This window comes from Syzygium oleosum, unplaced genomic scaffold, assembly GCF_021117445.2.
Source record: "Syzygium oleosum isolate NSW1041296 unplaced genomic scaffold, Sole_v2.1 Sole_v2.03, whole genome shotgun sequence".
In the NCBI taxonomy this organism is placed as follows: domain Eukaryota; kingdom Viridiplantae; phylum Streptophyta; class Magnoliopsida; order Myrtales; family Myrtaceae; genus Syzygium; species Syzygium oleosum.
This window is the reverse complement of record NW_026607487.1, coordinates 844,427-868,004: the sequence shown is the minus strand read 5'-3', so window position 1 is coordinate 868,004 and position 23,578 is coordinate 844,427. Positions and strand designations below refer to the sequence as shown.

General features: G+C 38.7%; 1 protein-coding gene across 2 annotated transcripts; it reads right to left on the bottom strand.

Moving 5' to 3' along the window:
- Window positions 1-966: 966 nt before the first annotated feature.
- LOC115678087 (pleiotropic drug resistance protein 3-like) lies at window positions 967-11,594 on the bottom strand. 2 transcript variants are annotated; one of them, XM_030601392.2, is made up of 24 exons: window positions 11,206-11,594; window positions 10,710-10,833; window positions 9,992-10,077; window positions 9,333-9,417; window positions 8,718-8,877; window positions 8,557-8,633; window positions 7,718-7,771; window positions 7,533-7,623; window positions 7,081-7,382; window positions 6,719-7,000; window positions 6,253-6,566; window positions 5,944-6,104; window positions 5,763-5,866; window positions 5,007-5,160; window positions 4,792-4,923; window positions 4,620-4,693; window positions 4,178-4,510; window positions 3,808-4,098; window positions 3,394-3,477; window positions 3,135-3,268; window positions 2,523-2,750; window positions 2,028-2,199; window positions 1,594-1,848; window positions 967-1,351 (listed from the first exon to the last, which is right to left on the bottom strand). In XM_030601392.2, the coding sequence occupies exons 1-24, from the start codon at window positions 11,592-11,594 to the stop codon at window positions 1,085-1,087; spliced, it is 4,353 nt and encodes a 1,450-aa protein (XP_030457252.1). In that variant the 3' UTR covers window positions 967-1,084. The 2 variants fall into 2 exon arrangements, with proteins under 2 accessions (XP_030457252.1, XP_056165719.1); XM_056309744.1 differs by having other exon boundaries at window positions 4,620-4,757; window positions 4,823-4,923.
- Window positions 11,595-23,578: the final 11,984 nt, after the last annotated feature.

The window sequence follows — 23,578 nt, the reverse complement described above, 5'->3', positions numbered from 1 at the left end:
ATGTTTCCTCACGAAATTTGTAGTGACACTGTACTTAGAAAACATGTGCCTCTATGTTGAAGTGTAGTGCGGCAGCTACCAAAAGAAACAGAACAGAGAGAAAATGGAAATGTTAAGAGGCTAGTGCATTTGCAGTAAAATTAGCTTTCAGTCAATTCTTCATGACGTATGTAATTTACAGACCATGAACACTTCAAATTGCCCGACAAGTATAGTGGAATGAGAGCAATGAGAGATTGACAAAATTGCCTGACATGCAGTGCTTACTCTGATTAAACATCTAATGGTGAAAGGTCTTCTGTTTTCTGGAGATGACAACGACGCGCCTTTTTTTTTTTTCTTTTCTTTCTATGTTCGTTATAGTCCCTTCACAGATTCTACTGCTTCAAACCTGGCAGTGTCAATATCTGTGGATGTGGTGTTGCAGGAGAGTGCCAAGAATATTGTTTCACATCCCATTTTTGGCCTGTTCCACTTGGATGTCCGTCTTAATTGCATCGGAAACAATCAGTTTCTGCCTATCATTGTGCTCTAAGCTTTATCCTCAGAGTTCACTGCGTTTTTAATACTCGAGATTTTCTTGTCATGCTCAGACACATAGCTGTTTTAGTTAGTTTCGCTTTGGCTGTGCATTATTATTATAGATTTGGAATTCTTTTTTATATCACACAGACATATGGGTGTCTAGCATCAAAACGATATTCAAAGACACCATACTTCTGTATTTCTAAGCTCTCAGAATTGGAGAAGTGCTTCTATTGTGTAACAGTCAGAGACCTAAAATGGGCTGAAGCCGAGAGATGCCCTCCCACTCTCCTTCATCATCACAAATTGACAACGAGAGAGAGTTCCAGGAACTTGGACAGATTTCACATGAGATTATATTCCATACCGTCTAGCACTGAATCCTACTCTAAACTTATACATATTGGCCATACTGAAACTAATACACTTCTAAATCCAGAATACTAATCGTTTGAATGCGGCCCCTCCATTGTCACAAAAACCTATTCACTTTATTTGGCTAGTTTTGAGGATTGTACAACTAAATTTTACACTGTGACACTAACAGAGAATTATGATGTCACCTTCTCTGGAAGTTCAAGTGCCCTATACAGTATGCGAAAAGAGTTGCTAGAACAAAAGGAAAGGCGACGAGGACGATGGCCACAACATGCAATCGATCATGGTGAAATCCGAAATAATCCTTCAAGAAGGCCGCTACAGTTTTGGTTTCTCCAAATGCCTCTATTTCCTTATCAATATCTCCATACTGCGAACTTAGCATACCATTAAGCGCCCACGATGTTGGACACACATAGTACAACCAGATCCACCACTTTGGGATTCTCTGCAACGGTGATAATAAAGCACTATTAATACCCCAAGCACTAAGTTTTGAGATGTAGGGAATAGCTTTAATTAGTAGTTGCTGATACATGCATAAGATATCTACATCTAGTAAGATTCATAAACTTCATAATTTGGTAGTCTGCATATACAACGAAAAGAACACGGACAAAATGTATGTGGAAAGAGTTAAGAACATAAATAATTTAGATCAAACTATGGTAAATGACACAGGTAGCTTACCGGTTTTGGGATCAAAAACCCAGCAAAAAGATTAAAATTTGCATAGAAGGCAGATTGTAGAATTGCAGCCACCATGAAATTTGGTGTCAGGGACACGAGCAGCAGTCCGAGGTAATTGTATGACAGCAATGAGCAGAACATGACATGGAAGTACCAGAAAATCTTGTCTGCTGACCCGAAATAACCAATCATCGGATAGGTGATGATCACAAATGGAATTGCTTGAGCTAGTATATATGGTATCTCAACAACAACCTGTGAAATCAGCATAGCACTATAATCTGATTGAATTGTTTTAATTGTTCTTATGTGTCTTTAAATATGTTAAGAACTTTGATCATTCAATTGAACTAGATTTGCACATTTGTTAATAAGGTTGAACCTCATTTAACTACTATGGTAACCAACTCAATTAGCTTCCAAGATTTCTATACCTGTGCTAGTGCAAAAGCCCATGAAGAGTACATCCCTGCAAATCTCTCACGATACATGACAGTCCTTTCCATAGCAATATACTGTAGTACTGATGAGCAGTTGTTTATGCCCAAGAAGATCACGGCTACATACATCGAACCAAATACGCTGAACAAGTTCTGCTGGTTGTTTCTAGCAATGAGAGGATATGGAGTCAGGAGATATGCCAGTCTCTTAATCATAACAGATCATAAAAAGATATACGATCTTATATGACTGCTAGCTAATTGTGCCAACCATTGCAATTTTTTATAATTGAAAAACCCAGCCAAACATTTGACATGGTATGCACTTTGTTTTTAGTTCTTCTTACTTGTTGAAGATTAGATGCTAACAAGATTGGAGAAGTGTCAGTTCAGTTAGCCAGATGGAGACCTTAGATCTCTCAATAAGCTTGTGCTCCAAAACTCCAGCAGACTCAAGTCTCAAATTAACCGAGAGGGATAGTTACTCACGGTTTCTTCCCTTGATTCCAGAACAGTAGCCCAAAGAAAAAAGACGCAGCAATTGTGTAGAGGATACGCATCAAGTTGTAATGAGGACTTCTCCAATAGGACAAGCACTGCTTCCAGAGACATGACTTGAATTGTCCCCACCTATTCTGTGAGAATCCGGAGGAGAAGTGCAAGTCACTAGTTCCGTGAAGTGGAGTGCTCAACTGCTTTACAAGCTCTTTGTTGGTCCTGGAAGCAAAAACAACATGAGGTTGATCAAAATGGATTTTGTCAATGGATCGATCAAACTGCACCTGTTAACTAAGGAGATCAGAGCAGGAACACCAGTTAAGTCTGAAGACAACCAGAAACACTGGAAAGTAAGGTCAAGATACAGGAGTTAAAACTGTGGGTTATCATATATATAGCATACTGGCTCCCTCAATCTAAAATCTTAGACTCCAGGAGCTTATACAGTCTGAAGGAAAAGACTAAAGAAATCATTGCTGTATCTTGATTATGATAGAATATGGCAGAAAATCTTCAAAGTATACTAATAATGGACCATCTCAGACAATTATCAAGCATGCACACTGTTATTGGGCACTCAATAGTAGCAGAGGATGAACTTACTCATAAATTGTCGAGTCTCTATATATTAGAGCAAAATCAATGCCAAGTTCAGCTTCAGCTGAGGTAGAAGTCACCTCTAGCATCCATGTAGCCGGATTGTAGTTGCTCTTAATCTTTGGCACCCCTGGAATACTCTGTCCAACAGAAGTTGGTTATTGGAGCTATTAATTATTAGCAGTTATTTTAATAAGAAGCATGTAGTAAAATCAAAAGAAATGGAAGCAATTTTCAGATCATTGTGTTCGTGCATCAAACTGACCTCAAAGTATTCTATAATTTTGCTTGAGTTATGTCCCAAGGGTCCTGAGTAAATCAGCTGTCCACCGGTTTTTAATAAAACTAACTGCTCAGAGAGAAAGAGAGCGAGAGAGATTAGGCCTTCCAATATCTAACCAGAAGTACTAAAATATTTTGCACAAGAAATTACAAGCTAACATGTGGCTTTTTTTTTTATAGATTTTATTCAATCGAAATGAAATAAAAATATGATTCTGCTCATAGTGATTCAACAGCTACCATTATTTAATGAAATTAAAATAAGATTCTGCTCTAGTGATTCAATACCGTTATCTTCACTTGTGATCCATATGTAACCTATTCATCTAACCGTTTTAGCATGCTGGAAGAAAGCCAACTGATGGACATAGTATATATATAGGTTAATACGCTTTACCTCATCAAAAGCCTCAAATATGTCAATGCTGGGTTGGTGAATGGTGCAAACTATTGTTCTTCCTGTATCAACAACATTCTTCACTGCTCGCATGACGATCGCAGCGGCTCTAGCATCAAGTCCTGTTGTGGGTTCATCCATAAAGATTATGGAAGGATTTGCAACAAGCTCTACAGCGATTGTGAGTCGTTTTCGTTGCTCTGTGGATAGACCACTAACACCAGGTATGCCCACTAAGGAATCTTTTATTCCATCAAGCTCGATCGTCTCCAGGACTTCATTGACAAATTCCTACACAGGCAATTCATGATTGTTCTGATAATAGCTGAACAGAGCAAATTATCAGAAGCCTGCCAGGACTGTTTCTTACCGTTTTACGTTTTAAGTCAATCTGAGGATCTAAACGAAGCCAAGCAGAAAAAATAACAGACTCTTCCACAGTGATTTGTGGGGTATGTATGTCCGTTTGCTCACAGTAACCAGAGATTCTTGCAAATGTTTCTTGAACCTTGGGATAACCACCAACTTTTATTTCTCCTTCAATATAGCCGGTAGTTTTTCTCCCACAAAGGACATCCATAAGAGTAGTTTTCCCAGCTCCGCTCACACCCATCAATGCAGTAAGAATACCAGGTCTGAATGCGCCTGTGATATCAGAGAGAAGTTGCATTCTTTTCTGTGCAAATCCTCGTTCTCTCATTTCCTGAGAAACCCAAAAAGGGAGAATGTAGTGAGAAGAGACAACATCATTTATTGTATCTGAAAGGTTCAATCTTGCAACTTCAGGAGGAAAGAGGAGTTTTGATGGTTACCACAGGGCTATCTATGTAGTATTGCACATTGTTAAACGCAAGCGTCAATGGTGTGAAAGGTAAAACCATCCTGCCTGTTTGAAATAAAGAAGCCAGTTTAATAATTTTAAAGGAACATAAAAAATAATAAGTGTGTGACTATGATTGGGCAAGGAAGAATTTAGGACTCAACCATTTTTTGTTTCTATAGGTTCAGCAGAAACTTTCTTTGGCTCTTCATGCTTTATGCTGTCATGAGAATCTTCAGTTTCACGACTATGCAAGTACTTCTCACGTGAAATGATAGCACGTGATGATCCCGGAGCTGTAAGTTTTAAAGTAATTTATGAACATCCTTGGCACTACTGCTCCAAAAGTGAAGTCCAGATGCAGAAATGACAAACTTACGCTTCAAGAAAGTTAAGGCCAAAGTGAAACCAATGTTGAACAGTAAGGTAAATCCCAATAAGGCACCAATTGATACCCAAAAGAAGTACCCATCAAAGTTTAGTCCTCGGCTTTCAAGGGTTGCACTCCCTACTGTAGTGTCTGATGACAATATCTGTGAATATACGTTTAAAGTAAGAACTCGTCCAATTGCATAAAAAGATGAAGAGGAAGTTAGTTAAATCAATGAGTTATGTAAGAAAAAACAAGTTAAAAATGCATTGAGAAATGCAGAGGAAATTAGTTCTGCCTATGGATTACAAAATTGTACCCACTTTTGAGGATAAATTGTTTCCTGAAAGAAAACGACTACCCAAATACTTATTGAGCGGATATTATCATTTATCCAGTACTTGTGTTGTATCAAAGTCAAGTAACTGGATGAGATAACATCAATGAGGCACTCTGATTTTAGGCAAGAAGTTAGCACAGAGAAATTACAAGAATGAGATCATAGGATGTAAAGATTGTCAACATCTATTTGTTAACTGAGGCCCTCAGATTTAATACAGCTGGACTTGTGTCTTGTCCTCATACTCAGAGCACCACAAACAAAAGTACATTTTAGTAGCCAAGCTGGTTTAGCTAACCAAGAGGGGTAGCATGTTAAAATACTATTCTAGATAAAAGTGGTTAAGTGATTCTGCAACTAGAGTGGCTTCTTGTATTGGAGCTTTAGGAGCCAAATACTTGTTCTCACTTCTACAAGGCCCTCACCTTTTGCCATCGTGGAGCATGAAATTCATTAACAGAAAGTCCAATTTCTCCATATGTTAGTGGAGAGACCCAGAAGCCCCACTTCAACCAAGCAGGCATAGAGGCTGCAGCGACAAAGCGAAATATTAAGCCACACTTATTCACCCAAAATCAAACCAAGTGGAAATTCTAACAGCCTTACGTTTTGGGATGATGAAACCGCCAAATAGCATCAAAATCAGTAATGCAACACTACCAGCTGTGATGGAAGCAACCACAGTTTGAAAGATTGATGCAAGAAAACGGAACAAGGATATTGAGGACAAGTGCACAGAGAAAAGAAGTAATAATTGGCGGAAGAACCTGCATAAATAAGCAGAAAATAACAGAAGTGTTGACTTATGAGTAAAATGGTAGTAAAACTTACAGATGATATTGAAATGTAAAAGAAGATTATGGAGGCGAGGTAATGAAAGGTTCTAAAATGACGAACTCTCATGTTAATACTTACCTGCCTACCTCAGGACTGTATCCAATCACATAATATGTAAGAGATGTCCAAACCACAGATTCCAGCAGTGAAAGAGGAAGTTTAAGTATAGATGATGGAATTGCATAAGCCCAAGCAGGGTAAAAGTACAGCTCCTTTTGTTTATAGAAGGCTTCTAGCCTAAAAACGGTCATTGCCAATTCTGGAAATCCATCAGCGAGGAGTATGACCAGCGCATAAAACAGAGAGCCCATATAGTAGTTGGCATGAAAAACATCTATTCCCATCCGAGTCCGCAAGAATACCGTCATCGTGATAAATGCAACAAAAATAAGCTGTATGATAAAATGGCAATAATCAACTTCTACGGTCCTTCATAATTATGGAATCAGAAAGATAGATTAGAAATTAGATTATAATAGGCACGGACGTTGAAAGCGATATACATCATAAAAGCTTCTAGAGATGTATGAGAGCTCAGTTTGACCTGTACTGATTTGAAAACATAGATGAAAGAATTTCTCCTCATGAGAAGAAGTTCCCTCGCCATGCATGCTCTCAGAAGTTCCCATCTGGACAGAGAGTATACGTTGAAAGAAAGAGCATTTTTGTGGATTTTGGACCTATCAAATGTGTCTGAAAGCTCCTGATCTAGCTTCATCCCACAATAAGATTCTTTGAACTTTTTACAGAACATATTGACTGATATATAACTGTACGGTAGCTCAGGATGTTGCCAATATTGTGCTTGGTCTTTTCTAGATATAACCTGCATATCAATAGGCAACGTAATAAATGGTCGATAAAGGAAGCTAACTTGCAGTGCACAATCTGCTTAGTGTTTACTACCTCTTGGAGGAAATCAGCAACCCCTTTTCTTTCAGGACACCTGAATCCACAATCCTCAAAAAACTTCAGAGCTTGATCATGAGGGCCTTGGTACACAATTTTCCCTTCAGCCATCAGAATAAGGTCATCAAAAAGATCATATGTTTCTGGTGCAGGCTGAAGAAGCGAAACCAGTATAGTGGCATCTGTCAAATGTGCTAGTTGCTGAAGACAAGAAACAATCTGAAAGGCCGTCGAACTGTCCAAGCCATTCGTTATTTCGTCCATGAATAGAGCTTTATTTGGGCCAACAATCATCTCCGCTGGACAATTTTTACCAGAAAGTTGACTTGTCAGATAAGATTTTGGAATTTCAAGTAGCCAAGCTCGGAAATGATATGATACATTGTTTCACTTTCGTCATATAGAAGTTTATTCTCAATGAGATTTTCTGCATTTTGTCTTTCTACTACCTGTAGTCAATCTCTTCTTTTCACCACCTGATATTCCTCTTCTCATGGGATCTCCAACCACTGTGTCTGCACAGATATCCAGCCCTAGGATCTGCGAAGATGTTGAAGAAATAAAGACAAGTTTCTGCTTAAACATTTGATGTATAGCAAACTAATTAACTGTTAACTAAGTTAAAAGAGCTTACTTTTAAAATATAGTCTGTCTGAAGGGTTCTTTTAAGTCCTTTGAGAGCAATTGCCTGGTAAACAAGACATGATTATTGTCGACAAAAGTTCTAGAAGTGGCAAATAGTTGAAAGAAATTAGGCGGTTCATTGGATGTATTAATGTCGAGCCAATAAGTCATAAAAGAAATAAAATACTAGCATATTTCCTTTTTTTAATACAAGCTCACATTGGATTGGTAAACCTGGGCACATTAAATAGCCCCATCAATCCAATGGTTCAAGTGAGACACAAGCCTAAGACCGGGTGGGTGGGCCCAGCATGGGATCGTTTGAACTAGTTGTGGGGGACTCAGACCTCTGTTTTTCGCCTATGCCACACACACTATTCCATTCCTTAAGCCAATGTCATGGTCTTAATGATTTATGTTTCAATAGAATTTGTAACTATTAACCACACAGGTTGCACCACGCTCAAAGTAGAACTTCTAGTAACCTGGGTAAGAAACAATCTAATGCTGACGTTACATCCCAGCCATCCCAGTTATCAAACATTGTTTCCCTCACAAAGAAAGAATAGAAGAGCACAGAAACTCACTGTTATCCACTGCTCAACAGTTGAAAATATACCTTTTTGTGCAGAAAATTCAGTTTATATCCCCTTTTATATGATACGGTGCAAAAGTCACAAACTTGACTTCCAGAAAAACAACCAAACTATGATTTACAACTCCTCAGCTTCTAGGAATAATTCAATACTGAGATTGAAATTGGCTTTCTTCCAGTGACAAAGCAGGAGACTCAAATTGTACCTTAAAATGGGTAGAGAGAAAAAAGTTGGAGATTGTCACTGAAGGTACCTTCATGTAAGTATCTATATCAGGATCTGGAACAATTCCTGCTTCCTTCTCCCTTCTGCTGATCTCCATCATGATATCTTAGCAACCAGGAAAATAAAAAAGACTGTCATTTAACACAGTTTACAAGTGACAGATCTAAAATCACTTTGAATGATATTCACCTTCTCTGCTTCCAACACCTTGACAACGGGCAGAGAAGTCCAGTGTTTCCCTCACAGTCATTTCTGGAATGTGCAGATCATATTGGCTTATGTAAGCAGACGTTTTTGGGGCGATGAACTCGTCAAACTTGTGGCCATTATATGATATTTCTCCAGTGATCTATCAGATAAGACAGGGAAGAGAAGAGTATCAAACTCAAAGACAGAAGAATAAGAGCTCACGGATGTTTTGACTGTACTTAATTAGCTTACTTTGAACTTCAAGTTCTGTGCCATTACCCATAGACTAGAAAATAGTTTTGTTCCAATTAGTTACAAAATGCAAAGAAAATGAATGGGCACAATATTATCTCTCACTTCTCGGCACGTTCAAGCACTTTCATCAAATAGAATAGCACAATGTGCTTCAGTGTTGACTTTATGAAAACTCGCTGAGTCTGCAAGGATGCTGATGTTGATTGTCAAGAGGAACTTGGATGAGCATGTGTTCTCTTGAGCATGAGTCTGTCTCAGTTTACACGTTATTTGTAAGCCACACATGTGGTATGTTGGTATTGCCGATAAGTCTAGTGCAGTTTGACATAGAAGTTCTTAAGCATAGAGCAGGCAAAAAACCTCGAGTGATTTGCTCAGAATCCCTGAAAGAGCCTTTAGAAAGGAAGTTTTCCCACATCCAGGCGGTCCAAGCAGTAGAGTCATTCTGTGGCAAGAAAAGGCACAATGAATGTTATGTAGTCTCCTATCATCAAGCTTGTGCTTCTCTCTGTTATAGAACTGTTAGGACAATAGTTTTCTTGAATTACAGGTGTGATAACGAGATTGGCAATGTCAGATAAAACATGAGTTTTGTTAGGCTGAATTCACCCTCATGGGAAACATGGACAATAACCAATCCCTTTAAAAAGTAGGTTATGAATATGACTACAGTTTCCTAGCAAGCTTCTCAAACTTCATAAAACTTTTCACTGTGGGCAGTATCGTTAGGCTGAGTTCTAAAATATAAAGAATCAGCCAATGCTCATGAAACATCGCTTGCTACAAAGTGGGTCATGAGGTTTTGCTAACGTTTGGATAGGTTCATTGTAAAAGCTAATTACTTAGCCTTTTACAACCTACATCGAGTCTGGATATTAAATTGAGTGTAGGTGATGCAAACAATTGCAGCTAGAAGTGAGATAGTTGAAGACACTAGGACTTCCTAAAGACGAAGGGTGAGACACGATTTTCCAGAGATGATCCAGAGGGATTGGAAGAGCTGAAACAGGACAACAAACCTTCCAGGCTTTATAATTCCACGGACATCCTTAATGATGCTTATTTTGGCCTTACGTAACTTTGAACCTGGCATTGCAGGAATACCCTGTACAAAAAAAATTCCAATTTACTTGAATTAGTGAATTGTTAGGAAGCGGCAACCATTTAAGGTAAATTGACATAATGCCAAAAACATCTGTTGAGTGTCAAAAAATATTATACACAGAATGGATAGGAGAAGTTCAGTCTTATAACAGACTAAAGTATTACATGATGACTGTTACAGCAGCGGAAGGATGAAAGAACAGGTGTGGGAACAAAAAACCAGTGTTGGCAAATGAGAACATGGAGATATACATGGTTTTGCCACACTTACCAACATACAGCCTCTAATTAGCACTAGTATATTTGAACAAAGGTGTGAGAAATGATCGGCAACACTTCCGTAACTTAACCTCTTCAAGAAGGACAAGCTCCTTCTTAGCCTGATTTTTTTCAAAAAATAAAAGAAAGTACATGCATCTGTACCCAAAGAAAAACCACATTCAAGATGACAGGAGTTAAAGAACTTGGAAATATATATTTGCTGATGGTATAGAAATACATGTTGGAAAGCAGTTCACATAAAATGGATTCCATCTTTAATATTTAGCTGCTTGTTCATTAATGGTGAATATCAAGAAATCAAAAGGATTTAGCAAGAATTCCTACACTCTACTCCACAAGAAAGGTACTTACAGGAAGCATGCTCTTTAGAGAATTCCAGAGAGTGGGCAGGGGCTTTCCTTGAGCTATCTCACAGTCTGCTTCAATACATAAATTCAGATATCTGACTTCTATGGTGGGCAATTTGACACCAACCCTGTGGAAAACAGTTTGACAGCAAATTTTTTCCTTACTACGTGATAAATAAAACCCATGGGATGAGTTTGAGGAAGTAAAAGAGGAAAGAAAGGCAAGAAGAAAGCAAATCCTCATACAAATAAGTTGGCCAACATGAGACAGGCACAGTGTGGCCTCTTACCAAGGTCAAATGCAAGCATGTACATTGGAACGCATTTTATGAACAGAAGTGTTTCCATCTGTTAATAAACTTTTGGCGTCTCATGCTGCTTAGGTCTGCACAAATCTTTTATGCTCACACAGGCTTAATGTATCTAGGTAACTCTATAGCCATTCAATTTTCTGAATATATATGCACCTCCCATTATCAAGTGGAGAAGAATAAGCTTACTTTTCTGTTCTGTCTCTAATCTTGCGCAACAAATTAAGGTTGTCATTCTCGATATGCCTGATGAGCTTTTGTACGAAAAAATGACGTTCCAATGTACCAAGCTTGGTAACGTCAACCACTTTCTTTCCTTTATCATCAACCGCCCGTCCATCGATCTCACTATCAAACAGTGACGACCTCAACCGCTCAAAAGTCGGTAACCTCTCAATGGCAGCCCATTGGAGATCATATTCATCGTTAGGATCATCTTTTGTCGCGCTCACAGCCGAAGTGCTTCGAAAACTCAAAGCATGAAGCCGAAATGATGATCTGAGGCTCCTCCCTAGCTCTGATAACTCGTTTCTAATGGACTCTATACCATCTGATTCCGCTCCAATTAGCTCAGCCATATGTCAGAGTGTAGGCATAAACGTTAACTCTGAAGACAAACTGGAATGCTATATGCTTCTGCATATATATAGACCCACGGTACTGGTATCAAATGAAGATGAAGTATTCAAATACATCATTCATACGCTTGCTGCATAAGGAACGTGGAACTGATAAATTAACTTGTCTTTTGTGGGCGGCAGGGGAAGTTTTAATTAGCCCGCAAACATCTGATTTGGTACATAGTATTTTTCCTTCTCAGGTAACCAAAATTAGGGAGTTGACTTCTATATTCTAGCAACTTGCATTCTCTCTCTTCCAATTCAAAGTATGAGACCACTAAGGGTGCATTTGGCAACTTGCCAAATAATGTTTGATTCTGTTCTTTCTTTTGTTTCCAGAATCAGTTTGGAAACAGAAATCCGTTTGTTTAATTTTTTGTTCCTGGGCACATTTTTGTCAAAAATTGTTCCTAGGCTGTTATATGGTGCATGCTTCTCCGTCACCTCTTACTTCTCTTCCCTCTGTCAAATAGGCAATCCTTCCCCAAATAATAGACTGAGCTCAAGATAACGAAGACAATCCCTCTTCTGGAATGAATTAGTAACTTTAACTTGATCATAAAGCTTCTTGCAAGAAAGTGAATATAGATATAAAATGACTTTGGTTATCAACGCTGTTCAATCGGTGTGATCAATTCATTAAACTGCTTATAGAATCAGCCGTGTTCCACGTTGATTAGGAAGCTGCACCTCTACGCCCCTATCAGGTTAAGTGTAGCCGTGCCTCGGCGCCACAGATTCATTTCACAAATATTAAACTCACACCCTTATTTTCACCCGGCACCAATTTAACGTGGGTCACTGATTCGATCCACGACATAACAGAATCATGTAGAGACTTTAAGGCTAAGGCAATGGCATTAGATGGTAGAAAGCGTCTAAGAATAGCAAGGCACAACCACATGTTACGTTGAGAGAGTAGGGAAAAAAAATTGATTCAAAAACATGGTGCATACATCAGCAGATTGTGGCATATCAAATAAAATACCAGAAGAAAAGGCAACAACATTCAAAATCAGGGTCTTATCTTGCGAATCATGGTATATAAGAATGCCAATCACTAATGACTTTGACATTCTGTGAGCCCAAATACCAATGCTATGTACTTCATTCTCAAACCGTGATAGATCAATATGCTCATCTGAAAAGCAGGGTATGTCCAAGAAGCTTCATACTCAAATCAGTTGATTTGGAGGAATGATAATATTAATAACAGCATAACCGAGAGCACGATCCTCTCTCAGACTCAAAGCAACAAACACGAGCTGCATTATTGGGTAAATGAGTACATGGGGACAGAAAATTAATTTTTTTAGATTAACTCAGATATAACATGAATCCATAAAATAAATAACTTAAACTGCCGCGATTGCAAATCGATACATTTTGACTCATTTTTTAAATAGAAATTAAATTTTTTTAAATCAATACTTTCAGCTATAAATTAGAAATTCGTTAGTTTGTCCCACGACGGTGGCCACTAAATATTGTTCGTGGCTAAAATACAATTGCAAATTGAATGATACTAGAGACGCTAAAATAGGTACATGAAATTTGGTTTACGAAATTATGTAGGGTGCTCTTCTTCGGCTTTTGAATATGATTCGTCATGCATAAAAGATCAGGAAAGTTGAAACCATAAGTCCTAGACTTTATGTATGAAATGCAATCAAGTACTAAACCTTTCAATTAGTTTAATCAAGTCTTAGACTTTATGGAAAATGTTTTTTAGATCATTCATTTTTCACAAATATGTTTAGGCAGAAATTGTTGTCAATAATGAAGTATCTTTCATTGACTAATCATTTTAAGCGATACAAATGATTACTTTTAGTAAAATATTTTCCAAATTATTCATTTTCACGAAACAAACGGAGCCTTAATCGAAACACTTGAAAAGTTGAGGACTTGATTGCATTCGGAGCATAAGATTTTAGGGCTTCCGATGCAATTTTTCCCAAAAAGATTACCTCTTTACTTTGCATGAAACCTTTGTTGCAGCTATCAACATTTGACGTTCTCATAAGATCTCATTAGACAATTCACCAAGTCGCGAGATGGCTTCAAAGTTCGTTTGTGCTATTTCTCGAACCCGGCCTAATAGTGTCTGTGTCTACAACGCTCCATTTGTTTTGCAAAAAATAAATGATTTGAAAAATATTTTTCTGAAAATAGTTACTTGTATCGCTTACAAAAACGAATAAACGTAGAATTTAATAATATCAAGTAGAGACTTCAAGGCTAAGGCAATGGCATCAGATGGCAGAACGTAGCATTGAACAATAGCAAGGCACGACCACAGCTTATCTTGAGAGGGTAGGGGAAACAATTGATTTGAATAAAATAACATGGTGCAGACATCAGCAGATTGTGGCATAAAAAATGAAATACCAGAAGAAAAGCAACGGTATTCAAAACCTAGGTCTGATCTTGCGAATCACGGCATATAAGAATGCCAATCACTAATGACTTCGAATTCTATGAGCCGTGACAGATTCAATATGCTCATCTGATAAGCAGGGTATGTCCAAGAAGCTTCATAGTCAACCCAAATGATGCGGAGGAACAATAATGATGATAACAATAGGCTCGCCCTATTTTCACCTACTTATTGGCTCTTGACACCCCTATCACATTGAATTGACTACATTATTCATGGCGGGTCTCACTCTTGACTTAAGATTATTTATTACATATTTCTTCTTCTTCTTTGTTTTAATTTTGCTAGAGACGAAACTCCCCTTGCTTCTCTCAAACAACGTTTATTAAGATTAAATGTGGGGCCCACTCACGATTTAAGATTATTTCTTACCCTCCTTCTTGGTTTTTTCCTTTTCTTTCTCCATTGGAACAAAATTGGCGTCTGTCTTTTTTACAAAAAATAGTGTATTTGGTAGATAGCTAACTTATTATTATGTTAATGAGTTGTATATTTTTCTTTTTATGCACTAGAAAACTATTATTCAGAATATAACGTAAACACAAGTGAGAGCGAAAAGAACCACCTACAAGTTTTAGTACGCATTACGTTATAGTCCGTGTATTTTAACCGATCATCTTTCATTTTATCCGGTGAATCTAACAGTCCAATTTTTATTTATTTTTCATGCCTTCATTACATGATGTTTTAAAAGATACTCTAAAATAATTAAAAAAATGACAAAGTTAAGTGCTTAGAAATTCTAAACGTTCATTATTATCATGCCATTGCAAAAGAAAATGTTCCCTAAAACATTATTGCATAGAAATAATATAATTAGCTATTGACCAGAAATTATGACAATTGTAATCGCACTCCAAGACAACCCATTCAAACCATTTGCAAACACATATTTTTTGTCAATTCTAAATGCATCGGAATTTTCATAGAATCATCAATGAAAAGAAAATTATCGTCAAAGTATAAATGTATAACAATAATAACAAGTTGCATATGCAACTTAACAAAAGTTATTGTCCATTCAGCTACTAGGCTCCCCTAAAAAAGGCTACTCTCTTGAAAAGAATATTTTACCTAAATCAGAAAATAAAAGATTTCCATTACATAAAAAAGAAAGACATTCTTTACTTAAAACGAATATATGTATGAAAGAATAATTTGTAATGTCATAGCAAGCAGCTCCAACCTTAGAATACATCTTTCAAGTTGAATTGTTGCATACTTAAGTCCTCTATGCCTATTCTATTTTACCACCATGAATTCCAGTGACCTTTGAATGTGAGTTTGATTCGAGATCTTTACCTTTCGATTTACATGTCCGACTATTATGGCCATAAACCTTACAAGTACCGCATCTCTTCCCCTTTTCAACAATCTCAAATGCATAAGAATCACGACGTGTAGAAGTTGCTTCTACTTTAGTTTTTGAACTGGAAGGACGACCTTTATGTGTATAGCTAGGGGCATATAAGAAACGATCACTTACTCGTACAAACTGCTCAATTTGCTTTCAAACAACTTCCTTTTTGGAAAGTGAGAATTCTTGATACCTCCTTTCCAACTCATGAAGTAGTTGTGGAAATGAATCTTCTTCATTATTTTGTGTAATAACGATCCAGAAAGGACCTTATATCAAGCCTGCATTGTCAATTCATTATATCTAGAGGTAAACCATCTGATAACCTAAACCTTATTTCATGCACACACGGAAGGCCCATGCATAGCATATAATGACCGGTACAGTAGGTAGCTCAACTCCACTTAGCAATCTCATATTGCTTGTAGAGCTTATCTAAAGCAAATACTAACACCCGTGTGATCAAGTTCCTGGAAAGAGGAATATGAAAATGATGAGGAACTCTTACCTTTTCACTTGACAATTTGGTTTTGATTTTTGGAAAGTGGTTCTCAATATTTTCCTTTGTCACCTCAACTAAATTTCCCTTAAAACTTGTAGATATGCTTTCAAAGTTGAATGTGTCCCTTTATCTCTTGAAGTAACACGGTTACCAAAATGCATATGCAAGCCTATCCAAGCAGGTAGAAAAAGCTCTTTGCAAGGAAGTCATATATTTTTAATGTAATTAACTATCAATAGCTTTTCCTTACATCAATCTTCAAATTGCCAAATATCTCGTCATATTCCACTTCACTATTGGAGTTCAAAATCTTGGACTTATCAAACATAAAAGAATCCCAATCTTTCCTTACCAAAAAAAAAAAAAAAAAGAATCCCAATCAGTATCTTCTTCAAATTGAGATTTACATTTTACCACAATATCCTTCTCAATGTGCCAAACACGCAACAAGTTTGCATTTCTAAGAAAAATGAATCAACCTACATTCATCAATACCAATGCTCTATCGGAGACGATAACTGAAGGCTGATAATCAACACTTAATATGTTACTAAACATTGTCAAAACCCAAACATAATCTTCCTCTTCTTCCTATTTTAAAAAATGCAAAGCATGAGTAGAAAGAAGTATTAAAGCTGGGAACTTCAATAATATCTAACAATGGCATTTCATATCTATTGCTCTTGCAAGTACAATCCATTACAAAGACACTTGAGAAGGTCTTCGTTAGTGCCATGGAGATAGGATGAGGAAAAAATAAATATGTCAGTTGACCCTCAAAATCATGTTTTAAATTGTAGAAGAATCCACCTTGTGACGTCCTAAATGTCATGCACGACACGTGTCCTTTCTGATTATAACTCATAATTACAATTATGCATACGGAAGCACAATAAAACATTCTCAACATTTCTTATAAGAAAATCATACGAGTTTAATTAATATACACATGCTTCTTAATATTAACACCACTAGTTACCGACTTGATATAATATTCAAACAAAATACAATACATTACAAAAATCTTGGGAAGTAGGTCGGGCCCACTAGCATCACTACTCCCATACTAAATCAAAAGCGAGCCTAAACATTAACCAAGCCACCATCCAACTCAAGGGTTGATGGCCTCAAGCATCGTCTCGTCCCTTCCATCAATATATATCCAAGAACCATCCTACAAATCTAAAAAATAAGGGATGAGTCGAAGCCCAGTAAATGAAATCTCTAAGTCTAAGGTAGGAGATCATCTTACCACTCAACCTGGTACCAACAAACAATACAAAATGATCATAAATAAATTATCTTTCTTCTCATGATATGCCGATGTAAAGTGATAACAACATTGCATGAGATTATTCACTCAAATCCAAGCAACTGGCCGAAAATATTGAGATGCACGGCTAGCACCAATTAGACATGTGTGAGTATATGCAATTATACATACACATAGTCATGCATCATATTCGTTATTAGCATTTCAATCTCATCCTGACTCCCGGAGCATCTAGACATACGGGCATCTCCATTTCGAGGCATCCCGAAACACTCCCCGGCATACCATGAACATCACACAGCAAGCTTATTGCTGGCCAACCGACCTAGCCGAGGCTAGCATCGCCATGAGCTGCCGACCACATCGCATCTGTGCCGAGCTACCACTGCCAGTCATCGTTTAACTGTCATCCATCGAGTTCAAATTTTGAAAGTCAATCTTTGAATTACGTAACGATCTCGCACCATATCGATTTGAACATTTTTTTATTTAATTTAGGCTCCGTTCGTTTGGCGGAAAATATTCTCATTTTGGAAAATATTTTCACGGAAGTCATTTTCCTGGAACCGGTGTTCGGTGATCAATATGAAAAAGTTTCGGAAAATATTTTTCGCCGGCGACCGGGGCCGACGGCCGGCGACCGGGCCGGCGGTGGGCGGCGACCGGCGGTGGGGGCAGCCGGCGGCGGCCGACGGGCGGAGGAGGTTGCGGCGGCCGGCGGGCGGAGGCGGCGGCGGCCGACGACCTTAGTGAAGAAGAAGAAGAAGCTCCGGAAAATGATTTCCGCTTTTGAAGAAGCGGGAGTCATTTTCTATAGACTTAGGCTATTTTGTGAGGGGGGAAGGAAAATATTTTCACACGGAAAACGTTTTTCGCCCCCCGAACACCGAAAAATGCGGAAAATATTTTCCGGGAGAATATTTTCCGCCAAACGAACGGAGCCTTAATTGATTTTTGTTATCTTCAAGTGATATTGCATATCTTCATGATTTTTAGGATAACACAAATTAGGAAATTTTCCTAATTCGACAACGCGCATAAGCTGGCAATTCGATCTCTAATCCCAAGATATGATTCCCAACCGCACGGAAAATCTGTCGATCCTATCTATAATCCTTTGGATATGATCGTCGGTTTTATTTGTTACAAAGTTCGAATGGATTGGATGTGTTTTGGTGATTCAATGTTATCTCTTGCTATCTTTGTTTGATTTGATTTGACCGATTCTTATTTTAAAAAAATATCAAAAAAAGATTAGATAAAAGTAGAATAGATAGTGAATAGGATTTAAGTAGATTTTTTATATAATGTTGCCTATTTAAACTAGATTGCATGTTTAAATGAATCCAAAAAAATCAAATAAGATATTGTTTGGATAGCTTTTCTAGATGGGTTAATACCATGAAAAACCTCAAATTGGTACACATGTGACAAATATACCCCAAACTAATTTTTTGACTACCAAAAATCCCAAACTGGTACATCTATGACAATTTTATCCTTCATTAGTTTCCGTTAAATTTTACCATCAAATTTCTGAGTTGGATGACACTTGGCAGTTGACGGGTATACTGGTTTGGGGTTTTACCCTCCATTTGTCACAGGTGTACCAGTTTGTGATTTTTCGTTATATTAATTCAATTTAACGGAGGGTAAATTTGTCATAAATATAACAGTTTGGGATTTTTTGTGGTAAAAAAATTAGTTTGGGGTAAATTTGCTATAAATGTACCAGTTTGAGGTTTTTCGTGGTATTAACCCTTTCTAAATAGATTGCATAATAGGATAGGGTTAAAGTAGGATTGCATAAATTGCCTACTTAAATATATTTGAGGTTTTTCGTGGTATTAATCCTTTCTAAATAAACTCGACCAATAGCTTTTGAACTGAATTTCATCGATTGCCGACTAGATTTTGGGTTGGCCAAGTTTTGGGTCTTTTAGTACTCCGAAAGAGCTTTCTTTTGACAGTAAGCTCGCTTGAAATAGAGTTCGGTGGAGAGAGATATAACGCAAAATTGTTTTTTGCTCGAGTGGCTGTTTGACATACGAGTGGTTGTTATTCGCATTAGTGATTTAACACCCTATAACTTGGTCAACCCAAATCTAGCTGGCAATAGACAAAATTCAATGCAAAAGCTGCTGATTGAGTACTATTCACACACTCGCTTGATTTTGAAAATTCGTTTCAGGCAAATCGTAAATCCAAATTGAGTTCTATAAATTCCTACAGTTCCACAACACCTTAAACTATCAATCCCCCATCATTTCTCAGCTTAACCACTCATAAATCAAACTTCGCAACTCAAATTTCACTTAATTACAAATTTGTACCCTAATTTCAAAAACTACTCCTATTAGACGAACAAATGGTGTGACATCCTCAATCCGTTGATGCTTAATTACGTATTTATGGACTTATTCGACCTTGTTTAGGCGCTAATCAATAGGGTAAAGCCCATCTTGCCACATTTGGCCCTTTATTAATTTTTGGATGATTGCACATTAAGGTGCCATGTGCGTGAACAGTGTTCTATGGATAGTAATCTATGCTTTAGCATTTAATGCCCTTAATTACACCTTCTAGAAGCCTTGATTGATAAGAGACATAATTGTTGGTCTTGCTAGTAGGAGTTGAGCGCCACTTTAGGGGAGAGGAGATAAGAAAACTAGTTGGTTTCCCATTTAAAGTATATGCTCTTTGTCTTACATTTATGAGACTTGATAGAGATATTTCAAGAAGGCTTCTTGGCCTTTCATTCACTTGGTGAGAAGGGTCTTAAAGGAAGGCTAGGCTAGCCTAAACTTAGAGTCATTGAGTATAAAGTGAATTATTAGCTTTTCTCTCCCTTGCAAGAGACTTAAGGGGAAAGACTCTTGTATTTTTCTCTCATCTTCTCATTTCACTCTCTCACTTACTCTCATTTCTCTCTTTCTCTCCCTCACGCCCTCCCTTCTCACTGCCATCCACCATCGCGTTGTGCTATCCTTGCCGCCGCACCGTCACCGTTCGCTACCGCTTCGCCGAGCCGTCGCCGTTCGCCACCGCTTCGCCACGCTGTCATCGTCCATCGTCGCGCCGTGCCGCCGTGTTGCCGTCTATCACCGCGCCGTGCCTCCGTCCACGCTGCACCATTCATCCATCGCCATGCCGCACCATCCGCTCGTCACCACCCATTGCCGAGCTGCCTCACCGCCACCTCACCGCCGACACACTGTCCATTTGTCGCCACCGCCATGTCTCCGTTCAACACTGTTGCCGTTCGTTCGTCATCGCCATTCATCGGTCATCGTCCGTAGTCCAAACGGTTTAATAAGTAGTTCTTCTAATCCATGGATAGGGCATTATTCTACGCGTTTCGGATCTAGGTTAAGTATTGTTTGAGCTTGTTATACCATGATATTGCTAGTTCTAGGAAGAGGAAGCTCGTATAGAAATTTTGTAAGGTTTGCTCATGAAATGCTTCCGCTATTCTTATTCTCATTGTTGATTGTCGAGTCAATTTATGTATTCCTTGGATAAACGTAAATATTATAGGGATCAAGGTGAAGTGTATGTGATCATATGATCGTTTGGTGCATTAGGAGTCTCATGTTGCCATATAGTTATGAGTTTATAAGAAACCAACGTGGTATGTCACCTTTCGTGTGTCCATCTTTATAAGGAAGGTTTGTAAGTGAAGTGTGTGCAATTTCGCATGTCAAGGAATTGTGATTGTTCACGTGTGATTATTTTCATGCATTTTTATGTGTGCGGGATTTTAGATGTTCTAACCGTGTGAGCATTAAACACTCTTGCATTGGCCTAAGTGAAAGACAATAACCGGCTTGAGTGCTTGATATGCATGCATGATCACATAAATGGCTCAGTACCCGTTTGACCGTGGGGGATGATGCTCGATAGATTTCAGATGCCGTTCGCGGATAGATTTCGGAACAATGCTCTTAAGTGAATGACATCTTCGAGTGAGGTCGAGATGTTGTCATGCTCGATGGGGCGAGACGATGCACAGTTACACCGGAAGACAACTGACTCCAGTATCGGTCGTGGCCGTGAGCGGTCATAATAATCAGAGCATGTGTGGATGCATTGTGCATGAATATGTGATATGAAGTATTCTTGATTACTAACATGCCAATTAGAAGCGAGGCTTCACGTGTGATTATTCGTGTGAATTTTACGTGCCAACGGGAGATAAGAATGCATGTGCGGTTATTTTATTGCGTCTTTGGCATGCCAAGAGGATGAGGTTACCTTTCGTGTCTCCAAGGCGAGGTGTCACGCCCCGAGACAAGGCCGTGGCACTTGTTCCCGGCTCGAACGTGATTCATGTAGGTTCCGGGGATATATCTCAACGTCCCGTTATTGTTTTCTTCATTAAGCACAAGCGGAAGCAATCAACAAACAATAACGAGAACACAAGTGAGTCAAGCAACATATTATACAAACACACTATATTCACATGATAGTAGATTATTTATTTTACAAGCCCTTCTTACTTCGAGCCTTTCTTACTATGCATACATTCGGATCTCGTCCAGTATCCGCTCACATATTCCGTATGGCCGGGTTACGCCTAGCTTCACTAACGTCCCTTCACAAAAACAAAAAGGTTAGTTGCCTTCCAAAGCTCAGTTATCTCCCTACGGTTCCTCCACTCCGGCCCCGGGTGGTCCATTATACCCCTTAATGGGTCCGTCCGTCCATCAAAACGAACCATGCGACATAACGGTGGGGGACCACGCCGTTTGCATTCACTTGGAACCAAACAGTTGTGCTATATTTTCGATATGTGACATCGGCTTCTACGTCGACAATATCTACCACCCGAACATGCATTTCTACAGGTCGTCCAAAACGAACCGGAGGTGGCGTGGCCATACTTACAAAGCTGAAAATAATAAAAGTAAGTCGACACTCAGTAAGTTAAATTCACTATGCTCCGGCTAGGATATGCAAGTATGCTCCGGCTAGGAAATAGCCTTGCATAGGACAAGAGAAATACATGTTACCATTGGCTTGTCGATGGTTGATCAATAGCAAATGCATCTTACCTTGCCTTTGTAGTAAACATGGCATGTTCAACAAACAAGAAAACATCAAGCAAGGTTTTCAATGTTGCATGCAAAGATCAATACACGGAATTCATCATTTCATGACCGAAATCCATTGATCCTTCCGGCTTACCACCGGGCATCCGAGTACTCCCTCGGGCATCGCCTCGAAATCCATCGAATAGCGGCATGTCCTGAAATCTATCAAAGACGGCATCGCCCTGAAATCTATCGGCGGCGGCAACATCCTGAAATCCATCGGTGACGGCCATAGTCCCTCATGTGATCATGCAACAAGTAACACACATTTCCGGTTCTTATCTTAATCTTATTAGTCCATGCAAACATGTGGTGCTCGTGCAATTCATGCTTTCTAAGACAAATTGCCTAACATGCAAGGCGCGGTCGAGGGCACATGACTCGATCCATCATGCCGAGTGTCGGCTTGGAGCCAAACTTGGCCCAGTTCTACACGTCTCAATGTAAAACCCGCACCAAACCTAGCTTGTCTCGGAACACCACAACATGAGTACAAGACATACGACACCCCGTTTCGTGCCTCGATTGTGCCATGACTCACGACCACATACGAAATAACAAACACGAGCAAACTCCAAACATCACAAACATAATCACTCCTCGAGCCCAAACGCGCAACACTACGCCCTAATCGAAGTATAGGGAATTTACTTACTACTCGGGGGTTCTAGGGTATTTAGTGATGGTGCGGTGGTGAGAATAAGTGATCGGAGAAGAAATGGCCGAGAATGAGAGAGATGGAGACCAAGAAAGAGAGAAGCCGAGAGAGTAGGGAGAGAAAGAGACTTGTTCGATTTTTGGGGAAAAATGAGCATGGCATGGTGTCTCTCTATTTATAGGCCAAGACCTCCATTATTGCCATGCCAAGTGATCCAATGAAATGCATTCAAGTGGTACCTAATTATTAAAGGCAATCTTAGAAAATCTTACGAAATCTTGACCAAATCCTCGGCTTCATTATTTGATGGCCTAACTATCCACCAAATGTCCATCTAGGCTAATAATGCTCTATCTTAGGCTATATGAGTCACCATATGCATTAAATATCTAGGAGACACATAAGCCTACCTAGGGGACACTTAAGCCTACACATTAATGATCTAGGGACACATAAGCCTCCATTTTTTGTCTCTTCAATAATGACCTTGTCTTGACTCTCATAATGGCCCTAAATCTAGAGATTGCAAGATCTCATGCATTAATGGAGAAGATCACATGCATTAATGAAGACTTTATCTCATAAGATTCTCTTAATGATGACCCTCCAATTATTGGTT